This window comes from Thamnophis sirtalis, unplaced genomic scaffold (genome assembly GCF_051295495.1).
Source record: "Thamnophis sirtalis isolate CommonGarterSnake01/CBP01778 unplaced genomic scaffold, rThaSir2_p1.2 scaffold_1, whole genome shotgun sequence".
NCBI lineage: Eukaryota > Metazoa > Chordata > Lepidosauria > Squamata > Natricidae > Thamnophis > Thamnophis sirtalis.
The window spans coordinates 13,544,855-13,568,501 of NW_028261381.1; the positions used below are offsets into that span (position 1 = coordinate 13,544,855).

General features: G+C 42.2%; 2 protein-coding genes across 4 annotated transcripts in view; one reads left to right on the forward strand and one right to left on the reverse strand.

Annotated features, from left to right (window-relative positions):
- The first annotated feature begins 1,033 nt into the window (after positions 1-1,033).
- On the forward strand, positions 1,034-15,893 carry NEMP2 (nuclear envelope integral membrane protein 2). Its single transcript, XM_087707827.1, has 9 exons — positions 1,034-1,176; positions 3,756-3,871; positions 5,066-5,294; positions 5,410-5,482; positions 7,688-7,781; positions 9,251-9,365; positions 12,255-12,480; positions 14,575-14,751; positions 15,016-15,893. Exons 1-9 carry the CDS (start codon positions 1,047-1,049, stop codon positions 15,248-15,250), a joined length of 1,395 nt encoding a protein of 464 aa, XP_087563953.1. The 5' UTR covers positions 1,034-1,046; the 3' UTR covers positions 15,251-15,893.
- A 3,690-nt stretch (positions 15,894-19,583) lies between these two features.
- MFSD6 (major facilitator superfamily domain containing 6) overlaps positions 19,584-23,647 on the reverse strand; it is a 39,349-nt gene continuing 35,285 nt past the window's right edge. The window contains exons 6-8 of one of the 3 annotated variants that reach the window (XM_087707838.1): positions 23,149-23,426; positions 21,802-21,820; positions 21,452-21,607 (exon numbers count right to left, since the gene is read on the reverse strand). In XM_087707838.1, the coding sequence (XP_087563964.1) occupies positions 21,594-21,607; positions 21,802-21,820; positions 23,149-23,426 (311 nt within the window). In that variant the 3' untranslated portion in view covers positions 21,452-21,593. Of the gene's footprint in view, positions 21,608-21,801; positions 21,824-23,148; positions 23,427-23,647 lie in introns of all 3 variants that reach the window. The other 2 variants (XM_087707834.1, XM_087707830.1) reach the window with 2 other exon arrangements.

Here is a 23,647-nt window from a genome sequence, read left to right on the forward strand (position 1 = left end):
AGAAATATATAAGTTGGTTGAAAGTACTAACTATAACTAATGCTGTTAGTTTTATTAGCATTAGAATGCGTGACGCCCAGGTGCCACACTGTTCACGCATTGATATGTTCATTAAATAAAAAGATATATATGCTCATGGATAAAAAAAAATTAAAAACTTATTAAAAAATAAATTAGCAGAAAAGAGAGACGTTTGGCACATTTCCCACCGCTATGCATTTACAGCATTTTAATACAGCCTCCTAAGATTCTGGTCAGGCACATAAGAACGAGCATAAAAGCCATTAAGATCCAACCAGCAACTTTCCAGCAAAATCCAATTCATATCAAACGATTTTTTTAAAAAAAGAAGGCGAGCGTTTTGTTAGAGGTGACAAGAAGCGGCAATCGTAATAAAGAGGGTTGCTTCGCACCATCGCCCCTCCCGCGCCCAGAGAATAAGAATTCGTTAAGAATTTTTTTTAAAAAGTGCAGCGGAGGGGACGAGAACCAAAAAAGAGAGAACCGAAGTGTGAGACGCCCACTTTTTTTTTTGAGTCTGAAAAAAAGACGCCGGTGCTGAACGTCCTCCCCAACAACGCCCCCCCCAACCCACGCCTTAACAAGACGCACGACGGCTCTTCCTTCAGGCCCGCCACCTCCCACCGGCGCGGTGAGCCGGGATTCTGCCTCCGGCGCGCGCCTAGTCCGACCGCTCCGGCGGAGGCGGGGAATTTTCGATCTTCCTCCTCCTCCTCCAGACTCAACTAGCCAATCCCATTTGCCGGGTTTGCCTCCCCCCCCCCCAAGACTCCAGACTCAACTAGCCAATCCCATTTGCCGGGTTTGCCTTCCCCCCCCCCCCGACTCCAGACTCAACTAGCCAATCCCATTTGCCGGGTTTGCCTCCCTCCCCCCGATCCCAGACTCAACTAGCCAATCCCATTTGCCGGGTTTGTCCGTCCCCCCCCCCCCCAGGCTTTATCCTAAGCAACGTATCGAAACTCGACTGCCTCGCCTTTCCTCCTGCTTTGTTCAAACAGTTGCAGGCGGGCGCGCCTGGGAGAATGGCTCGTTGCGGCGATCGGCTGTTTTGGCCACGCCGGGGACAGTCTCTGGCATTGCTCCTGGGGCAAGTGCTCGCCACGGGGCTCATCCAGGCCGTGGTCGTTGACGACGACCTGCCTTTATTCGCAGGTAACTGCCTGGGTGCTGCCGTCTGAAATCGGTTCACCAGCCAGCAGTTGCCATTCGATAGAAGCCGCGACTTCTGAGTCCTTGCAAGGGCGAGCGGTCCTTTCGGATTTCTGCCCCTTGATACAGGTAGTCCTCGACTTGCGACAGTTAGTTTGGTGACCGTTAGAAGTTACATGGCACTGGGGGGAAAAGGGGATTTATGACCGTTCTTCATACATACGACCGTGGCAGCAGCCCCACGGTCACGTGACTTACATCCAAACGCTGGACAGTTGACTCGCATTTATGACGGAGTCATGCGATCCCCTTTGGATGAGCAAAGTCAACAGGGAAGCCAGATTCACTTAACGACTGTGTTACTAATTTAAGAACTGCAGTGATTCACTTAACAAATGTGGGGAGGAAAGTCATAACACGGGGCAAAACTCCACAAATTTCACAAAATTTTTCACTTAACATAAATTTTAGACTCAATGATGGTCTTAAGTTGAGGACTATCTATAGTCCATTATCACTCTTTCCCTGAAATCGTTAAGACGGCATCAGCATGCCCGACCTCTCATTTGTCAGTTCTTTGGCGCTTCAAATCGCAGCGCAGACAGTGTTCCTGCGCCTGCATCCCTCTTGACTGTTTGGAAGGCAAAAGATCTGCTAGGACTGTACACACAATAGGTCAGTGATGGTGAACCTTTTTCTCATGCCAAAAATTGTGCGCATGAGCGATAGCGCATGAACGCATGCTCAGACCAATTCAATCCTCCCTGTCCACCTGCTAATGCATGCGCTACACCCCCTTCCCGCGCATGCACGCATGACCCCTCCCCAGGCTCTGGAGGCATTCCTGAAGCCTGGGGAGGGCAAAAATGGCCTCCCCCAGCCCACCGGAGGCCCTTTGGAAACCAGAGGCAGATCATCTCCAAACTTTCGGTTGGCCCGTTGGGGCTGTTTTTGGCCCTCCCCAGGCTTCGGGAAAGCCTCCGGAGCCTGGGGAGGGCAAAAAACAGGCCCAACGGGCCAACTGGAAGTTTGGGAACTTGCCAGCAAATATGGCTCCGTGAGCCACCTATGGCACGCATGCCATAGGTTCGTCATCATGGCAATAGGTCATTTAGCAACCATTCAATTATGTTGATGCTGAAAAAAGCAACTTAGGACCATTTTTCACACTTGCGACCATTGCAGCATCCCCATGGTAATAGGATCAAAATTCAGATGCTTGGCGACTGATTCATATTTATGATGGTTGCAGTGAAACACGCGATCATCTTTTGCAACCTTCTGTCAAGTGAAATCAATGGGGAAATCAGATTCACTTAACCGTATGACTAACTTAACAACTGCAGAGTTTCATTTAACAACTGTGGCAAGAAAGGTCATAAAATGGGGCAAAATTCACTTAACTGGCTTGCTTAGCAACATGTTTGGTGGTCATAAGTCGAGGACTACCTGTACTTGTTCACAACTTTTCAAATTAATGTATGAAGTCTCCGATTTGGCTTTCTTAGAGCAGTGTTTCTCAGCCCTGGCAATTTTAAGATGTCTGGACTTCAACTGTGACTTAATTCGACTTAAGTCCACACGTATCATGTTGGCTGGGGAATTTGGGGAGTTCAGATTTCTAATTTTGCCAAAATTGAGAATAGCTTAGAGTAAAGAGGGAACGGACATGAAACTTATACTGCCAATGGTGGCAGATGGAACAACAGTGGCCCCAAATATATGGGTGTGTTTTTCATAGAAAGAATTTAGGACTCCAGTAACTCACGCCCTTGTCACCTCAAGGCTGGATTATTGCAATGCGCTCTACATGGGGCTACCCCTGAAAAGCGTTCGGAGACTACAGCTAGTCCAGAATGCAGCCGCGCGAGCGATATTGGTGTACCGAGAAATACACCCATATTACACCTATCCTCCGCGAGCTGCACTGGCTGCCAATTGGTCTCCGAACGCAATTCAAGGTGTTGGTCATTACCTTTAAAGCCCTACATGGCTGAGGACCAGCGTATTTGCAAGACCGCCTACTGCCACATACCTCCCAACGGCCGATAAGATCCCACAGGGTGGGCCTCCTTAGGATGCCGTCAGCTGGACAGTGTCGGCTGGCGGGGTCTCGGAGGAGAGCCTTCTCTGTGGCTGCTCCGACCCTGTGGAATCAGCTACCCCCAGAGGTCCGGACCTCACCCACCCTCATGGCCTTCAGAAAAGCTGTTAAGACCTGGCTGTTCTGGCAGGCCTGGGGCTGTTGACCTTACTATGTAGGGTCCAGCCCCAATCAGAACGTATGCGTGTTGGAGAATTTTTAAATTTTTTTATTTTTATTTTTATTTTGTTTGTTTTCTTTCTTGTTCTGTGTAAGCCGCCCAGAATCCTCCGGGATTGGGCGGCCTATAAATCTAATAAATTAAATAAATTAAATTAAATTAATTAATGGATTTCAGGGCTGATAAACCAAATCCAGCAAACTTCAATGTGGCAGCTTGATTTGGTTTGTGACAATTATAATTCTTGGAAAAATGTGTAAATAACTTGCATATACAGTATTTCATGATGTTGTGATTAACCCTTTTTCTTTTGTATAGATAGTAGCTGTAAACAGTTGAAGATAATGAAGATAATGCATAGTTCAGAATCAACTTGTTTCTGTTACGTTCCAAATGGAGCAATGTACTTACAAAATACTTGGTCAACTATTCAGGTAAAGGCATGTCATTGATACCCTCATAAATTAAGCAGTGTAGAGCCCAAGTACTATGTGTAGATTTATTTTTGGAAGAGCAATCTTGTAATTTTTCAGAGAAACATCAGTATTTGCCTCCTGCTTTTTCTTTCACTTGTATGATTGAAACAGAAGAAATCATTTGTGTTAACTGAAACATGAGTCTTAAGTTTACAATCAAAGCAAGATATCAAGCTAGGAATTACAGTATTAATGGCTTACAAGCTCTGCTTGGGTTTGGAGCACCAGATCCAAGTTCAAATGCAGTTCATTATTTACAGGTAAACACTCATGTCACAACCATTTGTTTAGTAACCATTTGACCGTCACTGAAAACAGTGAATTATGACCAGTTTTCACAAGACTGTTGCAGTATCTCCATGGTCACGTGATCAGAATTAGGGTGCTTGGCAACTGGCGTGTTTTTATGACGGTTGCAGTTTCCTAGGATTATGTTACACCATGTGTAACCTTCCCAGCTGGCTTCCAACAAGCAAAATCAAAGCCAGATTCGCTTAATGACTGCATTATTCACTTAACAACTGCAGCGATTTCTTTAACAACTGTGGAATAAAGGTCATAAAATGAGGCACAAGTCACTTAACAACCACTTTGCTGATCAGTGGAAATTATGGACTCAATTGTGGTTATAAGTTGAGAACTACCCATATTTGTATTAGTTCACTTACTTGTGCAAATGGCTGTGGTAGGATGCCTCAGGATTTCTAACTGAAAGCGTAAGGTTCCCCTCATACATGTGTGCTAGTCATTCCTGACTCTAGGGGGCAGTGCTCATCTCCATTTCAAAGCCAATGAGCCATCGCTGTCCAAAGACATCTCCGTGGTCATGGGGCCAGCAAGACTAACGCCAAAGGCGCACGGAACACTATTACCTTCCCACCAAAGTGCTCCCTATTTTTCTACTTGCATTTTTACATGCTTTTGAACTGCTAGGTTGGCAGAAGCTGGGAAAGTAATGGGAGCTCACCCCATTACGCAGTGCTAGGGATTTGAACCGCCAAACTGCTGACCTTTCTGATTGAGAAGCTCAGCATCTGAGCCACTTCATATAAACATAGACAAACTTTAATGGTGTAAGAAATCCCATTGTTCCTTATTTCACTATTCCTTTTAGCTGTTGAATATATAATTAAGAATTATTATATGTTTTAGGTGTCCATAAACAGCACTGAATTGTTTCAAGTGGTGTATATCCCAAATGAACATGAATGCCAAAATTCCGCACATTTCCTCGATTTTTTGAAGTGCCTGATTAGCAATATTTGGCAGCCTAGTGTGTCTAATCAAACAGTCATAACAGTGGACCAATATGTTGGCAAAACATGTTTCAGGATCGAACCGACCAATAAAGTACGCTTCACTGTGAGTGTACAACCAAAGAGTGAGTAATATTAAGAGAAATCCATTTATAAAATACTTTGGTATTATTAGAAGTATGCATTTTCAGTACATAAGTGAAACAGGTTTCGATTTCCCATCTTTTTGTTTTGTTCCAGTGCTGGATATCAAACTCCTTCTGTTATTTGTTGCTGGTGCACTTCTTTTTCATTTTGCCTATAGCCTGAGCAGGTATGTGCTAGCTTTCCTGGAATCTGTCACTTATATGAACCTGCTAATTTTGAAAATAATAATGAGCTGCAAGTCTGCAAATCTAAGAAATTGTATTGATTTCAGCAAGACTTGAGACCAGATACCCTGGGTACAGCTGTAGTTCTGTCCTTCCAATTTTTAAAGAGTGTGTTTTATTTAGACATGCAATATTGTCTAAATCAGTGGGTGGAATTAATAAGGCACACATTGAGGAATAAATTGAGTTTCTCTACCGGGGCTGAATGAGTATACATAAGATTGCATTATAAAACTGCAATGCCATGCTCTCTGGAATGTGGTATCAAGGCAATAGAGGTTTTGGACTTTATTCTCCGAATGGGAAGAGAAACAAATGCTTTCAGAAGGAGCTCTGATCTTGGATGTTTTCTTCTGTATCTGCCATGAGTCTCATTGTCTTTAACTCTCTGACCTGATTGCCGCAAACAAGGGCTGATGGAACAAGTATTTAATGGATCTGCCACAGGGGGAAAAATTGCATGGCCTCCAGCACACTCCCTATGGATAAGGGTTGCATATACAACCTCTATTCCCGGGATGGCGAACTTACGGCCCGCATGCCACAGGTGGCACACAGAGCCATTTGTCAGGGCACGCGAGGTGTTGCCCTGTCAGCTGGCCAGCGCGCATGCTAGACCACATAAACAATTCTTGTTCTCTGCATGCGCGCGCTGGCGAGATGACTTTAGCCTTTTTTTTTTTTTTGGCCATTTTTGTCCTCCCCAGGCTGCAGAGACTTTATAGGAGCCTGGGGAGGGCGAAAACAGCCTCCCCCACCCCGGAAGCCTGGAGGCTTCAGGAGCTTCCCTAAAATCTCCGGAGCGCAAAAAAATGTAAGGTCGTTTTTTGTCCTCCAGGCCCCTGAAGGCTCCGGGGGGCTTAAACCGGCCCTATGAGCAAACCGGAAGTTCATTCCCAAATATGCAAAAAAGGGGGGGGGAGCGCCTGTCATGCGCACTGGGGAGTCACACATTGCATTATGAGTGTGGCACGCCCACGCACGACATCCCCCTGCTCTTCCTGGTTATGGCATGCGAGCCAAAAAAGGTTCACCATCGCTGCTCTATGCAATAAATGGGATCATTTGTATAAAGCCTATTTAAAATGGTTGGGTGGAAGTTGGCAGTAGTTTATTTGGTTTGTTTATTTATTTATAAAGTTTATTGGCTGCCCATCCCACCACAGAGTAACTCTAGGCACTTAGCCATGATATATTTAATTGACTTAGCTATGATGCATTTAGCAAACTGTGACTGAATTCACCTATCACATTAACCTATGAATCATGATGTACAAGCCAGCAAGACTGAATTTCAACTTTCAACTTTAATAAGATTTGTATGCCGCCCACTCCCTTGGGACTCTGGGCGGCTCACAACAAAAGTAAAAACATAAAATATTAAAAATACAATTATTAAAAATAAGATATCATCCATTCAGTCAAGTGGGGCTGGATATTAATCAACAGCCCCAGGCCTGCCGGAACAGCCAGGTCTTGGTCACTTTACGGAAGGCCGGGAGAGTGGTAAGGGTCCAGATCTCTGCGGGTAGTTCGTTCCACAAGACCGGTGCAGCTACAGAGAAGGCCCTCCCTCGGGGAGCCGCCAGCCGGCATTGTCTGGTCGACGGCACCCGGAGGAGGCCCAATCTGTGCAATCTTATTGGTCGTTGGGAGGTGAATGGCAGGAGGCAGTCTATCAGGTAGCCAGGTCCAATACCATGTAGGGCTTTAAAAGTAACGACTAGCACCTTGAAGCAGGTCCGGAGACCAATGGGGAGCCAGTGCAGCTCGCAGAGGATAGGTGTAACATGGGTGTATCTAGGTACACCCATTATTGCTCGCGCGGCTGCATTCTGGACCAGCTGCAGTCTTTGAACACTCTTCAGGGGCAGCCCCATGTAGAGTGTGTTACAGTAATCCAGTAATAGACAGTAAGATAATCTAAAATTGAACCAACCACATTATAGCTTAACACAGTATATGAATCCAGGCTATATGCGGTAAGGCATTCTCATGGGATGTTAATTGCAAGATTGGGGGGCTGTGTAAGTAAGTAAAGTGATCTGTAGAATTTAAATAAAGCTGTATTTTTGCTTTTCTACTTTCTTGAACTTGTTTTCCATGTACAAAAGATTTACTGGCATTCATGTGTTTCTTCCAAACAGAAGTAATATCTTCTATTATTGTGCTGGGATAGCATTTGGCATTTTCATACCTCTAGTCTTTCTAGTTTTCATGCTTAAAAGGTTTATTCCCAAGGTAAGTTTATGACTTTTAATATAAAGTAAGACAACAAATATTTGATGCTTCCCCAATGTTAACTGAGCTTTTAGTTTTGTGGGTGAATCAAAGGTTACTCAAGTGGTTTAGCCATGAAATTTCAGCAGCCAGCTAGTAGCATAGTCACTAACTAGCAAAGCAGAATAAAATCTTAACATTACTGCAGTTTGGGGTAAATAGTTTTGAATTCAATGTTTTCTATAGAGACAGAGTTAACTGGTTATTTGTTTTTGGACAAGATTTCACTGGGTGAAAGACTCAAAATCATAAGATAGGTAAAAGAGTGGGCAAAGCATTTTGGTATTCATTGTCTCTATAAACAAAGCACATTCAAGAAAACAGTTGAATCCAGATTCTTTTTCTTCACTGGAAGTATTCCTGGAGCAGAATTCAATTTAAAATGTTGCACTGGAAGAAGAAGATAATTGGTCTTTGGGCGTCTCCTTTACTCAGGAGATCTCTGATGCTACTTCTTCCCATTATTCTAAAGGTCCCTTAACCCTTCAAAGCAGGTTTTCTGAAGATGTAGGGAGCTGCAGTCAAAGGAAAAGATCACTGAAATATAACCCAGCAGTTCTTGATATACCTAATCCAGGTGTCGGCAACCTTAAACACTCAGAGCCACAAAGGTCCTAACCGGAAGCCCCCATTCAATTCTGAAGCTGACCGGAAGTCCAGTTCCACTACCAAAGTCTCCTCCTTAGGCTGCGTCCTTTTTCTTCTACCTGTCCTAACCAAAAGTCCTATCAATTGTGGAGCCGACTGGCGACAGGGAGCCTCAGCAGAGGGATGAAAGAGCCACATGCGGCTCCAGGTTGCTGACTCCTGATCTAGTCCAATAACTCTTTCATCTTTGACCATAAAACGGAAGTGTTGGTTTTACTTTTCATGTCAGTGAAACACAAAGTTTACGGTAGTTTTCTATCGCTATATCAAGAAATACCAGTTCTTAGAAGACTGTATTAAAAATACCATCTTGGTTCATTGTTCTGCTTGGTTTTGTTCCTTGTAAATTTAGACCCTGGGTTATATTTTTATTGCTTTTTGTGGCTCGTCTAAGTTTTTCTCAAGTAGAAACGTAACGGCTTCCCATCCATATTTGCATTTGTATTTGTAAAACAAAATTCTCCCCAGTAGCCATTAGATGTTCATCAGAGGAAAGGCATCCTGTAGTGGTGTAGCCTTTCTAACCTTACATTCAATGTTTGTGCTAATTGTGTTGAAAATATGAGCCTTTGGGACAAGAGGTAGATTTGGCTTTTGCAAGAAGAACCGTTTGGCTTTTAAATTCCAATATGACATTCTCATTAGGTTTGTCTAATTGTGAGCTCTTCTCTTCAATCTAGATTTGATTTGGGTGATTTCACTAACTCCACTTTGGTATATCTGTATGGACAAACCTGCACCCTAATCAAACATCATTCTTCTTTTCTCTTCCCTTCTTTTAGCTAAGTACCTTCTGGATTTTAATGAGTGGGAGCTGGTTCTCTTCTCTGTATATGTTCTATGTTTCAAGAGAAAAACTGAAATGGATGTGGAACAATTCTACATATTATATACTGGGTATGAGAACTAATAACAATATAAGAGACTTTGGAAAGGAGCTTCTTTTGCAGCTACAATTCTCTTCAGTCCCAAAACGGAAAGCTTGTCCAATGAAGTACATTATCTCCCAAAGGTTGCAGATTCAGACTAACTATATCCTCTTTAGGCATGCCTATTGCAGGTAGTCCTCAACTTACAACCATTACTTTAATGACCGTTCAAAGTTACAATGTCACTGAAAAAAGTAACACAGTAATTTTTCACACTTATGACCGTTGAAGCATCCCCATGGTCACATGATCAAAATTTGGGCGTTTAGCAACTGGCATTCGTTTATGATGGTTGCACTATCCTGGGGCTATGTGATCACCATTTGTAACCTACCTAGCCAATTTCCGGCAATGGGGGGGTGCCTGACTGCATGATTTACTTAATAACTGCAGTTATTCACTTAACAATTGCGACAAAAAGATCATAAAATGGGGCAAAATTCACTTAACAATTGCCTTGCTTAGCAACAGAAATTTTAAGGTGTGGTTGTAAGTCAAGGACCACCCATATACTTAGAAGTAGTCCTGGTTGCATTCCTGGTGAATCTTACTTAGTTATATTTGAATGACAGAAAGACTATTCTGAAATAGTCAAAACTGAAATTTTATTGTTCTCTCTCCCCCCGGCTCTGGGATACAGTAGCTTTTCATTACTTTGGATGGAAAAAAGCTTGTTCTGACCTAGGTTTCCCAAGTGCATGAAGCAAACTTCTTGTCCTGACAAAAACCCCTTTTATTAATTTACTGTGAATTCTGCTCACTCACATCCAGCAAAGTCTTTCATTGGAGGATTTACAGTCACAGACCTTGTCTGGCTTGGAGAGCTGCCAGGTTTATATCTGCAAAACTTGGTAAGGAGTCTCAGAGAATCACGAGCCAATTAAGCAAACTAATTGTCTCCTGCAAACTCCACTCCCCTTTCGCTCCTCTTTTATTTCCTTTGGGAAGGGCCATTCATCGTCCACCTGTGGCCTTACTCCCAAGCCGGCCCCTGTTCTTTAGCTGTTCCCTTCATCTGGCAACTCTGCGCATGCGCACACTGGGAACAGGCTCCAGCTGTTCATCTGCCTCACTGATGTCTGACTCTGAAGGCAGCTGATAACTGGCATACGGCTCTGGCCCCCTCTCTGCCTCTGAGACAGATCCCTCATCAAAGCTTTCCCCAGACTCCAAGACTGGCCCATGTTCCTCTCCAACCTCCTCCTTGTCCGAATCTGGAGGCAGCTCCGCTGGTGGGCCACAACAATGCTGTCTCTTCCCTGATGGGAAAGATGACACTTCAGATCTGCAAAATATGCTGTCCAGAGGCTTCAAGAACATCTGGAATTATGTGAAGTGATACAAACATTCTTTATGTAATGGCCTTTAATATATAAGATAAATCATCACTTAGTGTTTAGTCATTTCTGGTTCTGTCTGTTCATAGCACTAAACCAGGATTTATTTATTTTTTATAATGCTGGCTCATAATGCAGAGCAATCGGGTAGATTTAAATATCCATATGCTAGATTGACTTTATGTGTGAACTAAATAACTGAGTAAGAGAGATGCTTGTTCAACCTTTGCCAGGTAACTGCAATTATGCAAAGTCTTGCATCTTAGCAAATACAGATAGTCCTCACCTTACAACTGTAACTGAGCCCCAAACTATGGTTATAAGTTATTGCAGTCGTAAGTTGAGGCATAAATCTGACCGAATCTGATTTTTTTGACATTTTCTGCCAGAAACTGGAAGTTAACACTGGAAACCAGCAAAAACATAACCAATCATGGTCACATGGCTGAGGGACACGGCAAATGGCGTGAAAGTGAGCCATTTACCAAGTGCGCAAAAAGTTACGTTGTAACTTTGAAATAGGTTGTAGGTAACTCCCTTGTAACTTTGGTAATTAAGCAACTAGTTGTAACTTGAGGACTACCTGTATTATGAGACTTACCTCTCAGTAAATATACATACATATTTATGAATGTATATAGTATATAATGTCACTCTTTTTTTTACTGGAATCTTGATCAGAAAGTTTTTAAAAACCCTCTTTCATTAGTATTATTTTAAACGATGCAATTGGAAAACAAGCACATTCTACCATTTATTTATATTAATAAGTATTACTCTGCCCAGAAAATGCTGGGCAGATACATTTCCAGAGTAATCAGCCTATCTGTCCTTCAGATGGGCATACTTGGCATAACTGTAAGCTACTGTTATGCCATGGTGAGTATCTCATAAACAGTAAAAAAAAAAAAAATCAGAAGTGGAAAGAATTGACTTCTAGTTTATTTAAATATCCCTCCCAGAAGCAAAATGTTACTTAACACGATTTAGCTCCAAGTGAACAGTTAGTTGTAAGCTTTGTTGTTGTTGTTAGTTGCGAAGTCATGTCCGACCCATCGTGACCCCATGGACAACATTCCTTCATCCTTCCTGTCCTCTACCGTTGCCCGGAGTCCATTTAAGCTCATGCCTCCTGCTTTGGTGACTCCATCCAGCCACCTCATTCTCTGTCGTCCCCTTCTTCTTTTGCCCTTAATCTTTCCCAGCATTAGGCTCTTCTTCAGTGAGTCCTTCCTTCTCATTAGGTGGCCAAAGTATTTGAGATTCATCTTCAGGATCTGACCTTCTAAAGAGCAGTCAGGGTTGATCGCCTCTAGGACTGACCGGTTTGATCGCCTTGCAGTCCAAGGGACTCCCAGGAGTCTTCTCCAGAACCATAGTTCAAAGGCCTCAATTCTTTGGTGCTCAGCCTTCCTTATGGTCCAACTTTCACAGCCATACAATTGCAAGCCTACAATGAAGTAAATGTATTGCTTTTTTTAATCTACTGATACTTCATGGCTGGGTGTTTTGTTTTTCAGTGTATATTTTATCAGTTGGATTGGCCTCTTTTGCTATTTGCAAGAAACATAAGCCACTCGGCAGCGAGCAAAGTATGAACCTCTTGATGTGGATGTTGCAGCTGAAAGGCCTGGTCTTAATTTATTTTGGCATTGCAATCCCCCAGGTTGCCTATGCAGCCACAACCGCCATGCTCTGTACAAAATTCCTGCATTATCCTCTACGAGCCTCCTGCTACGTTGGCAAGTTAGTACCCTTTCACTTATTAAATCAAAACGATCTTCTTACCCAAATTAGCTGAAGCAACTGTTCTTGTATAATGTAGTCTTATTTCGGGCAATTTTGTACTGTCCATGAAAACTATATCGTTATTTATTTATTAAATTTGTTTGCTGCCTATGTTCTATTTTCTCTCTGTCTAATATGTAGTGGAGCTTGCACAGTCCCAGAATGTCCCAGAAGTTGTTTGTTTCTGTCCTCACTCAGCTGTAAGTCATTCAGCACAAGGCTATGGGGGCCTTTCAGCTCAAACTGAGTAGCATCACAATGTCTAGAGAACAACTTGTCCTTGAGGATGTAATTTTTGTAATTTTCTAAAAGTTATTGTCCCAGGGGATTATGCCTTTTTTTTGGGGAGAAATGGCTTATATCACTCTACAAATAAATTGGCTATGTTTGTAGCCAGTCCAAAGCAGGATTTATGTTAATGATGCTTAGTTAAGGAAGCATGAATCATTTGAGGATAAGCAAAACAATTTCCTGGTTTGGTTGCTCCCATAGCCTCAAGAAAGCATGGATTGCTTTGAGAAACAGTGTCTGTTTAGACATTTGTCTTAGGACCTTGGGCAAAGGGTCTAGAAAGCACAAAATCAAGGAAAAATCTAGGATTCTGGGATCAGCCCTAATAAAGCATGACTAAAACAAATCAGAATGTGTAACCATAGTTTCTCTTTGCTTTATTACTTGTAATGCATTACGAGATTCAAACAATCTGTAGTTACATGAAACCCGGTCTTAATATGTGAAATCCAAGTTTCTGTTTTGTTATTTTCTGAACTACCTTAGAAGCAATCATTCTACGAAAGTTAACAATCATCTGAGCCCATATTCAGTATTCTTTATATTTTGGGTGTGTTTTAGAAATAGCAGCATTATTCGACATTTTTCTGACACATGGTTGTGTTCTAGTATTTAAGCTATTATACTTTATCTCAGCATGTTTTAGTATTAATGCTGTAGTAGAAACCACATGCAAATAGACTTCATTTTATCACTCTTTTGGATGAAAACATATGCTATGATTTCTGCTTTATTTTGCCAGATAATTCAGTGTGTGTCTAAATACAAGTGCCTTCAACAGGTACAGGTGTTCACCCATTAAATTGTACAATGATAAGATGCCTGTATGTTAGGGCTTTTAGCAATAAACTCAGGAACCTGAGGAGAAAATTTATTTTAGCATTTTGAATTCTAATCATAATTCTGCTTAGAATTAAAGGGCTGCAGAACTGTTTGGGTACAAAATTGGCACTTTGTCAAGAACTCAAGGTCGGCTGTGCTTGGAGAAGCCTTAAGAAGGAGATCTGATCTCCAAGGCAGCAAGGTTAGAAGGTCACTTCTTACCTTTCCCTATTTTCCCTACCACCCAAAGGGTTCCACCACAAAACCACGCTTGACTAAACCGCGTCCGACTAAACCGCGTAGCTGACGTCATCAACAGGGCAACAACAGCGCGGAGACAGAAGCACGCTGTAAACCCTAAACCTAAAATTAACCCCTAAACCTAAACCTAACCCCCCCTAAACCTAACCCTAAACCTAACCCTTAACCTAAACCTAATCCTAACCCTTAACCTAACCCTAAAGCTAACCCTAAAACTAACCCTAAACCTAACCCTTACCTTAAGTTGAATCGGCTTGGTTTCAAAGCGCTATTTAAAGCGCCCTTCTTTCTCCGCGCTGGCTGTTGTCGCCCTGTTGATGATGTCAGCGACACGGTTTAATCGGGCGCGGTTTAGTCAAGCGCGGTTTTGACGGGTCACACACCCAAAGTGGTACAACACAATCCTTTCTATACGACTGCTCAGAAAGAATAATTGGAATTTACTTAGCAGCAAACAACATAGCTAATAAATTCAAACTGCCTTGAATGTAATTCCTTGGTTATTTTAACTTGGTAGGGTAGATTTAACTTGGTAGATTTTCCATTCAGTATAGTGTAGTCAAGAGCAAGTCTGCCTGTCAGATTCTAGGTATTTTTTTAAAAGATGTACCCCATACCGTTTGGGTTTCAAATCCATAGCGCAATCTTTACAGTGCCCTTCCTTTCTCCCTGGTTTAGAAAAGCTGCTCAGTATTTCCATCCAGAAAAATTGGAGGCTCGTTATTTGACAGAAGACGAATACCGGGAACAAGGAGAAACAGAGACCGTGAAGGCCCTGGAGGAGTTGCGCGTATTCTGCAGGAATCCCACTTTCCCCTCTTGGGTAGCTGTGGTCAAACTGCAATCTCCACAAAAGTAGGCGCATTTGTTTTCTTTTCCATTTCTCAAGGCTTCGTTTGAGGTTTTCAAATAGCAGAAGCTTATTTTCCATTGAGGCTGCCCTTCCACAGGAGTCCTCTCTAGCATGCTGCATTTGATGCCTTTGTGGGTGACATTAAAGCAAAGTGGGGTTGGCCCCAGTATTTTCTTTTCCTTGCATTTCTCCCTTTCTTCATTACTTTTACGTGTTTGCTGCATTGCTTCCTTCTGCTTAGCGATCCCTCTTTCTCCTTTCTCCAGGTTTGCAAACTTTGTTCTAGGTTCCCCTCATGTATCTGCTGAAGAAGTGACAGCCCACGAGGCACAGTATGGCATTGGAGGAGTCCTCCTGGAGCAACAGCTTTTCTACCAAGAGACACAGGCAGAACCAGAGCCCCTAAACGCTTCTCCCGAGGTGGAGGAGAGAAACAAAGAAGAGGGACTGAGACAAATACAATCAAACATCCGGCATTTCCATAGTAGAGAATTTCTTTGAGCTGCTGTCCAGATCAGCAAAAAACAGGCAATAACATGCTTTTTTGAACTCTAGAGGGCAGTCAAGACATTTTGAAGCATAACTTCATTGGTTTCCAGGAAGCAGTTAAGTTTGCAAACCCATCATGATTAGTTATGTAAGAAGGGAATCCGTGCACATCTGAACAATACCGGATTTAGCCAACGCCTCTGCTTAGAAGCACCATTTGCTGAAGGTTTGACGAGGCAGCCTGTGGAGGGCTGGAGCACGGAATTCTTCTCCATTGTTCTGCCAATTTACAAGGCTCACTTTTACAGCAGTCTTTTTTTTTTCTTTTTTTTTGCCTGATCATGGTTTCTAAGTTTGCACATTAACCCATGGTGTGCTTAACTCTCATTTGCTAAGTTCACACGAACATGTTAAGCCATAACTTTTGGTTTGTAAACCGCAACAGCTGCAACCCAACACAATCACGTTGCTGGGGACCGACGACCCAGTGAAGACAACTAATGTTGGGGAAATGAGCTGAGAAGTTGAAGTTACTGGTGATTAACCACTTTGCGGTAATCATTACTCTCCAGTGATTGGGATAAGGTGAAGTTGTGTTGTTTTAGCATCATTTGCAAATAAACTGAGCATTCTAGATCAGTGTTTCTCAAACCTTGGCCACTTGAAGATGTCTGGACTTCAACTCCCAGAATTCCCCAGCCAGCATTCGCTGGCTGGGGAATTCTGGGAGTTGAAGTCCAGACATCTTCAAGTGGCCAAGGTTGAGAAACACTGTTCTAGATGCTAGTTGCCACATCTTTAAAAGAGCCAAGGGAAATGTTGGAGCCCAGTAGTAGGAGCAGCAATGAAAGCAAAGGAAATAATAGGTACCTTGGGCACAATTCCAAAACATCTGGAGCACCATTTGAACACCATTGGAATGGACAAAATCAGCATCAGTCAATTGCAAAAGGCAGCCTTACTTGGAACGGCTCGCATCCTGTGACGGTACCTTTTAACACTATCAAATAACATCTGCCTATCCCAAGTCCTTGGAAAGGACTCAATAGGTGGGTAAAAATGCCAAATCCAGTCGAAATGTCTGGCAGAGGGTGTGACCAACAAAATAACATTAAATTACATGCCACCCAACTCAGTCACTTGGGCTAGTAGCACAAGTGGGACAGAACTAGTGTTTACTTCTGGGTACATGGAGCCCTAAATCCCAAAACCTTCCAAGTCCACAAGAGCGATTTGCATTGCTCCCACGTTTCTGTCGATTGCAAGGTCTTTCGGTTGGCTATTTGTTGCTTGACTTTTTGTCTTTGGTCAACTTTTCCCCCCCCCCCCTTGATATACTTTGATGTTTTTTCTGTAAGTCACATGGTGTCACTAGAGTCAGGCAGCCTTGAAACTGAAGTACATAAATGAACGTATGAAAGGCTTAGAAGCATGTCTGTAAGGAAAGACATTTAAGAGTTGCTTTGGCTTTCACCAGCTTATTTAGGATGGCGGTCTAAACCGTGACCCGTCAAAACCGCAGTCCACTAAAGCGCGCCCGATTAAAGCGCGTACCTGACGTCATCAGCAGCGCGACAAATACGACCGCGGAGAAAAAAGGGCGCTTTAAAAAGCGCTTTTAAAGCAAGCCGATTCACATAAGGGTTAGGGTTAGGGTTAGGTTAAGGGTTAGGGTTATGTTAAGCGTTAGGGTTAGGGTTAGGGTTAGGTTAAGGGTTAGGGTTAGGTTTAGCGTTAGGTTAAGGGTTAGGTATAGGGTTAGGTTTAGGGTTAAGTTAAGGGTTAGGTTTAGGTTTAGGGTTAGGTTTGGGGGGGTTAGGTTTAGATTTACACGTTAATTTTAAGTTTACCGCTCACAGCGTGCTGTTTTCGTCGTGCTGTGATGACGTCACGTACGCGCTTTCGTCGAGCGCGCTTTAGTCTACCGCGGTTTTGTGGTGGAACCGTCTAAACTTTGTTTTTGTAGAGATTTCAAAGAAGCTTGATTTTGTGTAATCGTAGGTTATCAGGACTCTGATTTCCCTTGCGTTGCATCCTGACTCCTTTGGACTAGGTAGGCATGCTATGTTTTTCATAGCAGTTCATGATTTGGGATCCTCATATTGAAGCATTTCACATAGAAGTATGTGCACTTAGCATGTTCTTAGAAACACGGAAAGGGAACCAAGGAGATCTTGTTCTTTAATTACTTCATATTACTTTAGCATACAGGACTCAAAGTTTGCTGTAATGTAATTATGATCTCTTGGATTACCCCATCCCTCTGGCTTTTGTGAAGATTTAAAAAATGGGGAGGCTGTCTTATATACCTTGATTTTTTTTAAAAAAGTTGAAATATAAATGTAAACAATAACAATGTGGGTCGATTGATGCATTGCTGACAAAATGCACTGTGGAGCAAGTAGAGAACAGCTTGGATTTTGTAAATCCCAACCTATTTTTAATACTCACTTTCAAATAAAATGAGCCATTGTAAATAGAAAGTGCGTTCAAATGTATTAATAAAGTATCTTAATTCCTACACAGAGCAGCCCTCAGGACACTACGCAGAGAGCTTCTGATAGTGTTAAAGATGCTGAACAAGTTGGTTGATAATGTTGATTTACTGCTCATCTCCTGGGTTCAAATTCTTTCCATGAACCCCTTGATGGCAAAAATTAAAACAAGAAAAGGGATATAGTTAACTTCCTCTGGGCAAAGAAAAGGAAAGGGAGGAGGGGAGTTCATTTATGATTTCACAAGGGGACGGTTAAATCCATCCTCTGTAGGGCAGCTCTTGAACTAGCCAGGCTACCATCGATCAATACTTGTCTCCACTTGCAAGGAATTTCTATGCTTCTACGCTGCGGCAAATGGGAAGGGTTAGATTAGAGCAGGGACAACTTGATTGCACTCCAGGTGCCAAAGAAGAAAAGCTGCCTTGTTTTTCAAAAAGTGATGTGTCAAGCCAACCTCAATTAATCTCAAAGATAAAAGCGTGACACTTAACTTGTGCTTAGAAAAAACAAAGTCTTCCAAAATCCCTGGCTGTAGGGAACTTGAAAAAGCAACCTGAAAGAAGAAAGGGACAAGTCACCGAGTAATCAGGAGTCAAGCTCGGTGTGGGGTGGTTATCAAAAGCAACTTTTTGCAGGACAAGTGTCGTCATGTAACCATTTTAAGACCTATGATTTCAAATATGGCCATTATTGATTTGAGGGCTTCCTTGCTGGTAATTTTATAGAGCAAACTCTTGCTGTGCAATTACTTGACAAACAGCGAATTCTTTTTCTTCGTTTTCAAGGTTCAAGGTTCATTTTATTTATATGCCGCCCTATTCCCAGTGGGACTCAGGGCAGCGCACAAACCCAAAGGAGGGGAAGGGAAACACAAGAACTACAACAAAAAATACAGGGCATTTAAAACAACAAACAGCCACACGATCCGAGAAGGGAAGGGAACTCATCGACCCCAGGCCTGCCGACACAGCCAGGTTTTAACGGCTTTTCGGAAGGCCTGGAGAGAGGTGAAGGTCCGAATCTCTGCGGGGAGCTCGTTCCAAAGGGCCGGAGCCACCACAGAGAAGGCCCTCCCACGGGTAGTAGCCAGATGACATTGGCTAGTAGACAGAACCCGGAGGAGGCCTAATCTGTGTGATCTATTGGGTCTTTGGGAGGTAATTGGCAGCAGGCGGTCTCTCAAGTTTTCAGCAGACTAGCAAAAAGTTCCCTCAGCATTGAGGACTTCAGTGCACATAAAGCAGGTAACAAACATGCTGAATGAGATGAGTCACCCATTCGCCCCTTCTGCAAACAGAGCGGTCAGATTAGATCATAAAATCTTGTTAATATTGTGTTTCATCCTGTACTCTTTTTAAAGACTTGGTACTAGTCAGAGCCATTAACTGGAGAAGAGAGGCTGAATGGTGAGTATCTCAAAACTAGCCGAATAAAAGCACAAAGCATTTGGTAGATACAAAAGTTGCTAATCCACCCCCTCCTATGGTCATCTATGTTTTTAATGGGACATCCCATTTTTGACATACATGGAATTTTATTTATCTCACTACATTTTAACAACTTCACAAATACGAGAGCTGTTCACAGCCCCAGCTGTTCACAAACAAGGAAGGAACCGATTTGACAGGCAGGTTGGATATGTAAACATAATGTGCAAGTTCAATGCATTACAACTCGGCTATCCAACATCAACAGTTATTACCATAGCATTTATCATATAGACTTCAGATAAGTTCATCTAAAAAGATCCATCGTCTCTTTTTTTTTTTAAATAACCATTTTCAATCTACTTTTTTTTTTAAAAAAAATCATTTCCTTCCTTCCCTCTGCAATATAAACATATAATAAATAGATTTCTGATTTTATTTTTAAAGGTCACTTAAACAAGTCAAGAGAAATTTACAGTACATTTAAGTTGAAGTGCAAAAAATAGCTAATAACTACTTGCCAATATTTGGTCCCAGGTACAGATTGTTACAGTCCCTTAAGGCTTATGTAAGGAAAACACCCTTAACATCTATCTTAAGGTATTCCATATTCTGCATTCAAAATCAAAGTATCTGAAAGTTTAATTCTATGAGCCACACCAGCCCCTGGAGCATAAATGGCATCCCACTGGCTCAAAAACCATCTGGGCAAAACCACACATGAATGGGACTCCTTTAATGGAAGGCTACGATTGACATACAGTATATGCTTGAAGCCTAAGCATTATAAAATTGATTCTAACATTTTCCCTCAGCTATAATAACAAAGAATGTATGAGAACTGGGTTCAATTCAGTGAAATGTCAAATCCGAATGTCAATATCTTGACAAAATAGTGCTGACAACATGATCAAAATGCTCTATCCGTTTTTCTCTTTTTCTAGCTGCTTTTATTATTAACTATGTCTTCCTTTCCTATACAATAATTAGGATTTGTACCCCTTCCCAATCCACAGGCACTTTAAATACACTCTATAAATTTTATTCCCTTTCCCCTTAAATAAACATATTCTATCATAAAATAAACTATATTGGCCTGGCTAAGAAAACTTTTCAAGAAGCAGCTGATGTACCGGTATATGCCTGCTGCTGAACGTCCTCTCGTTACCGGCTTTTAGAACAGACTGCAGGCCTCAGTTAGGGAAGTGATATCAGCATCACCACTCCCAAAAATCTAATAAAGGTAGACATATCTGACCCTTTGTTGTTATTGTGATAGACAAATAGGAACTTCTCAGATCTGTCTGAGGTGAAGGAATCATGTTTCCCTATCACATACACCAGAGAGGCCAAAAAAAAAATCCACATAGACTGCTTCTGTAGGACAATCCCTCTTCGGTGATTAGAGCAAATTTATCCCATATAAAATCATTAGTATCTTCCAACTGTACCATCACAGTTCAGATCTTCAAACACCACCACCGCCATTTCTCATCCCATATCCTGCTCTTGCAGGGTTATGGACAATCACATTTTCTTGTACTGGTTCTTTCTAAAATGCTAATGCGCTCTGGCCTGGCCGTGGCAACATAAAAATGCCGCTTGTCTGATTAGGAAGGCTTCAGCAGATGTTTCACGTAGAACTTTACCAGCCAAAAGTTCTTCAGCACCTCTGAGAAGTCTTTGCAAAAGACAGAATTCTATGTGGCTCCTTCCTTCATTTCCGTATTTAACTATGGTATTTTCTCTTAAGTTTCGGTCGGTTACAGAACTGCTCCAGGGAAGCCTGCACCTCATAATAAATAATCACTGTCTTAAGAAAAACTGCTATGAGCTCTTGTCTTCCCTTTCCCTAATATTGAATTAAAATGTTCCTCTTGCATTAAGCAAGAGGAAATGGAACTGAATGGCGAGGTGGTGGTGGTGGTTGGTCTGTGAAAATTAATTACAATCCAGAAAATTATGAAGACAATCATAATGGGTTTGTTTACAACACTTCCATTCAGGTGCGGGGAATGGGGAAACAAACTTCAGATGAAATAGCGTGCTCCTTTGCTAGTTATTAACCCGGCCGCTTTTGCTTAGCCTTCCAAATTGTTCCTGCAACAGGCCTCAGGTTTTGTCACAGAAAAGGCATTAAATATTTTAAAAGTTTTGGCTGTGTCAGGTTACTATTGCCAAGAGGAAGAGAAGTGAGGTCTCAAACTCCCACATCTGTCTTCTGATTGCCAACAGCAGAATTCAGTGCCGTGAGCTGGATTCAAGAACAGTTCTTATTCATGCCTCCTCTCAGGAGACTGAGCTTCGATTTCCGAAGGAACCGGGCAGTCCAAACTTGGGGGGTTTTCAAGAGTAGCTGTAGTTACTGAAGGTTCTACCCCTGAACCATCAGGTCTTTGATCCAGAGGACTATCTGGTATGGAATCATGATTACTGCTGGCATTCTATGGAAAAAGAAGGGAAAACCACAAGTTCACATCCGGCTAGGTGGATTTGTTCTGAAAATACACAGAAACTGTCATTGCAAGGTAGCTTCCTCTTAACAAAGGACCACAAAATCATATACACAGCACAGCGCACAAGCATTCAGGCAAGCGCAAAAGCCATCATACACAAGTAACAGAACAGATAAGCTTACCTGTCCTATATTTTCCTAACTGCTTTTCCCCAAGAAGCATGTAGAAAAAAGACTTGGTGTATTTTAAGACAAATAATAATAATTCTGTGTAGGTAAGAAAGAACATTCCTCATAGCTTAACACATTTCATGCTTCTCTTTATATGCACTTGGACATATTTTCCTCATAGACTTTCTATGCAGTACTTTTTATTGGAATGTCAGCACTCTGCTATTTTGGGAACAGAACTATGAATATTTCAGAAGACAAGTAAATTTATCTTTCCTAATAATCACAAAAGGGATAGCTACAAGACAGACATTGCTAACCTAAGAATGTCTCGTAAAACATTCTTTTCCAGCTAAGCAAATAAAAATACTAAATAACAAGATTTAATTTTATATCCGGTGTGTACGGACCAACTGATATAAGAAAGCAACCTCGTGTGTTCAGATCGCTTTGGGTGCTGACAAACTGCTTCTCTTGCACAACCAAGCCAAGGCATGGGATGAGATACTACACAGTACCTCTGTAGGTCTGAGACAATATAGTGGTTTCACTATGCAAAAATATTAATGTCAACAGCCTTTTTTCCCCTTGATGTTTTTAAGAGGTGTTGACTTTCCTTGGAACCCAGTGAAAAAGTTCAGCTTTGCCTCTTGATCAAAAGTTCTAGGATTTTTTTAAAAAAAAACCTAATAGATTCTGCAGTCTGAGAAGGTTTGACTACCCTGTTTCCCTCCCCCCCCAAATAAGACCTCCCTGGATAATAAGCCCAATCGGGCTTTTGAGTGCATGCGCTAAAATAAACCTTCCTGCGAAAATAAGCCCTCCCAAAAATATTGCGGCACAGCAGCAGTCATGAGGTGACCACCCTCACCGCTTCCTGGATCTCAAAAAAAAAAAAGACCTCCCAAGGCCAAGTGCTTATTTGGGGGGGGGGGGTCAAAAGAAAATAAGACCCTGTCTTATTTTGGGGAAACACAGTATGTATTGTAAGATTGCAGCACTGTCATACATCTCTCCATTTAAAATATCCCATGGATTTTGTGCCTGTCATAGAGGCCCAGAGATCCTCTAGTTTGCTAGCTGCTCCTCGATACATCATGTGACAATGCCGTGCCACAGGTTTCACACCCCCAGCATAGAGGCTCACCTGTGTCTAACTGCATTATGCAAGCAAAACCTATGTTCCATTTTTGTAACCTCTGTTATTGTTTTAATAACACAAATATTTAATATGTGCAGAATGTTATGTACTAATACTGTCGTTTTGGAGTTTCTGTTTTAGAATCGGAAAGCCTTGAATATCCGGTGTGTGCAACTTTTTGCTTGGAAATATCTTTCATGCACCCAAGCCCTGGTTACCTGCAAAGGCTGGTTTTCAAGTGCCTGGTTGGTTTTGGAGAGCTGAACCATCTCTTTTATCTGATAAAGAGCATAGGCTAAAGTAACCCAGGGTGAAGAACTGACACCCCAAGCAGGCTTGTGTACATCTTCCTGCTCTTCTTGGTGCTTGGTCTTTTTGGCAGGAAGCTTGGGCAACGGGCGAGGCAGGATATCTTCAGTCTGTTGTACCACATCAATTGTGGCAATGGGCACCGGACTTGAAGGCACTGGGATCCTTTCGGCCAGCATGGTCTTTTCTAAAATTTCAAACAACAGACAGGATGTTCACTTCAAGAGAACTCACCATCTAAAAGTTAAGTGCAAGCCCTTTTCTGAATCCAGCATTTTGATCCTAGCTTCCCTCTGACTGTAGTAGGAATCCATTGCTAGATTTTGATAGCAAGCTCCATTTCCTCAATTATGAAGTTAGAACTTACTGACTGCTAGCTACTGTACTGGGGGGAAATACTTCACACCC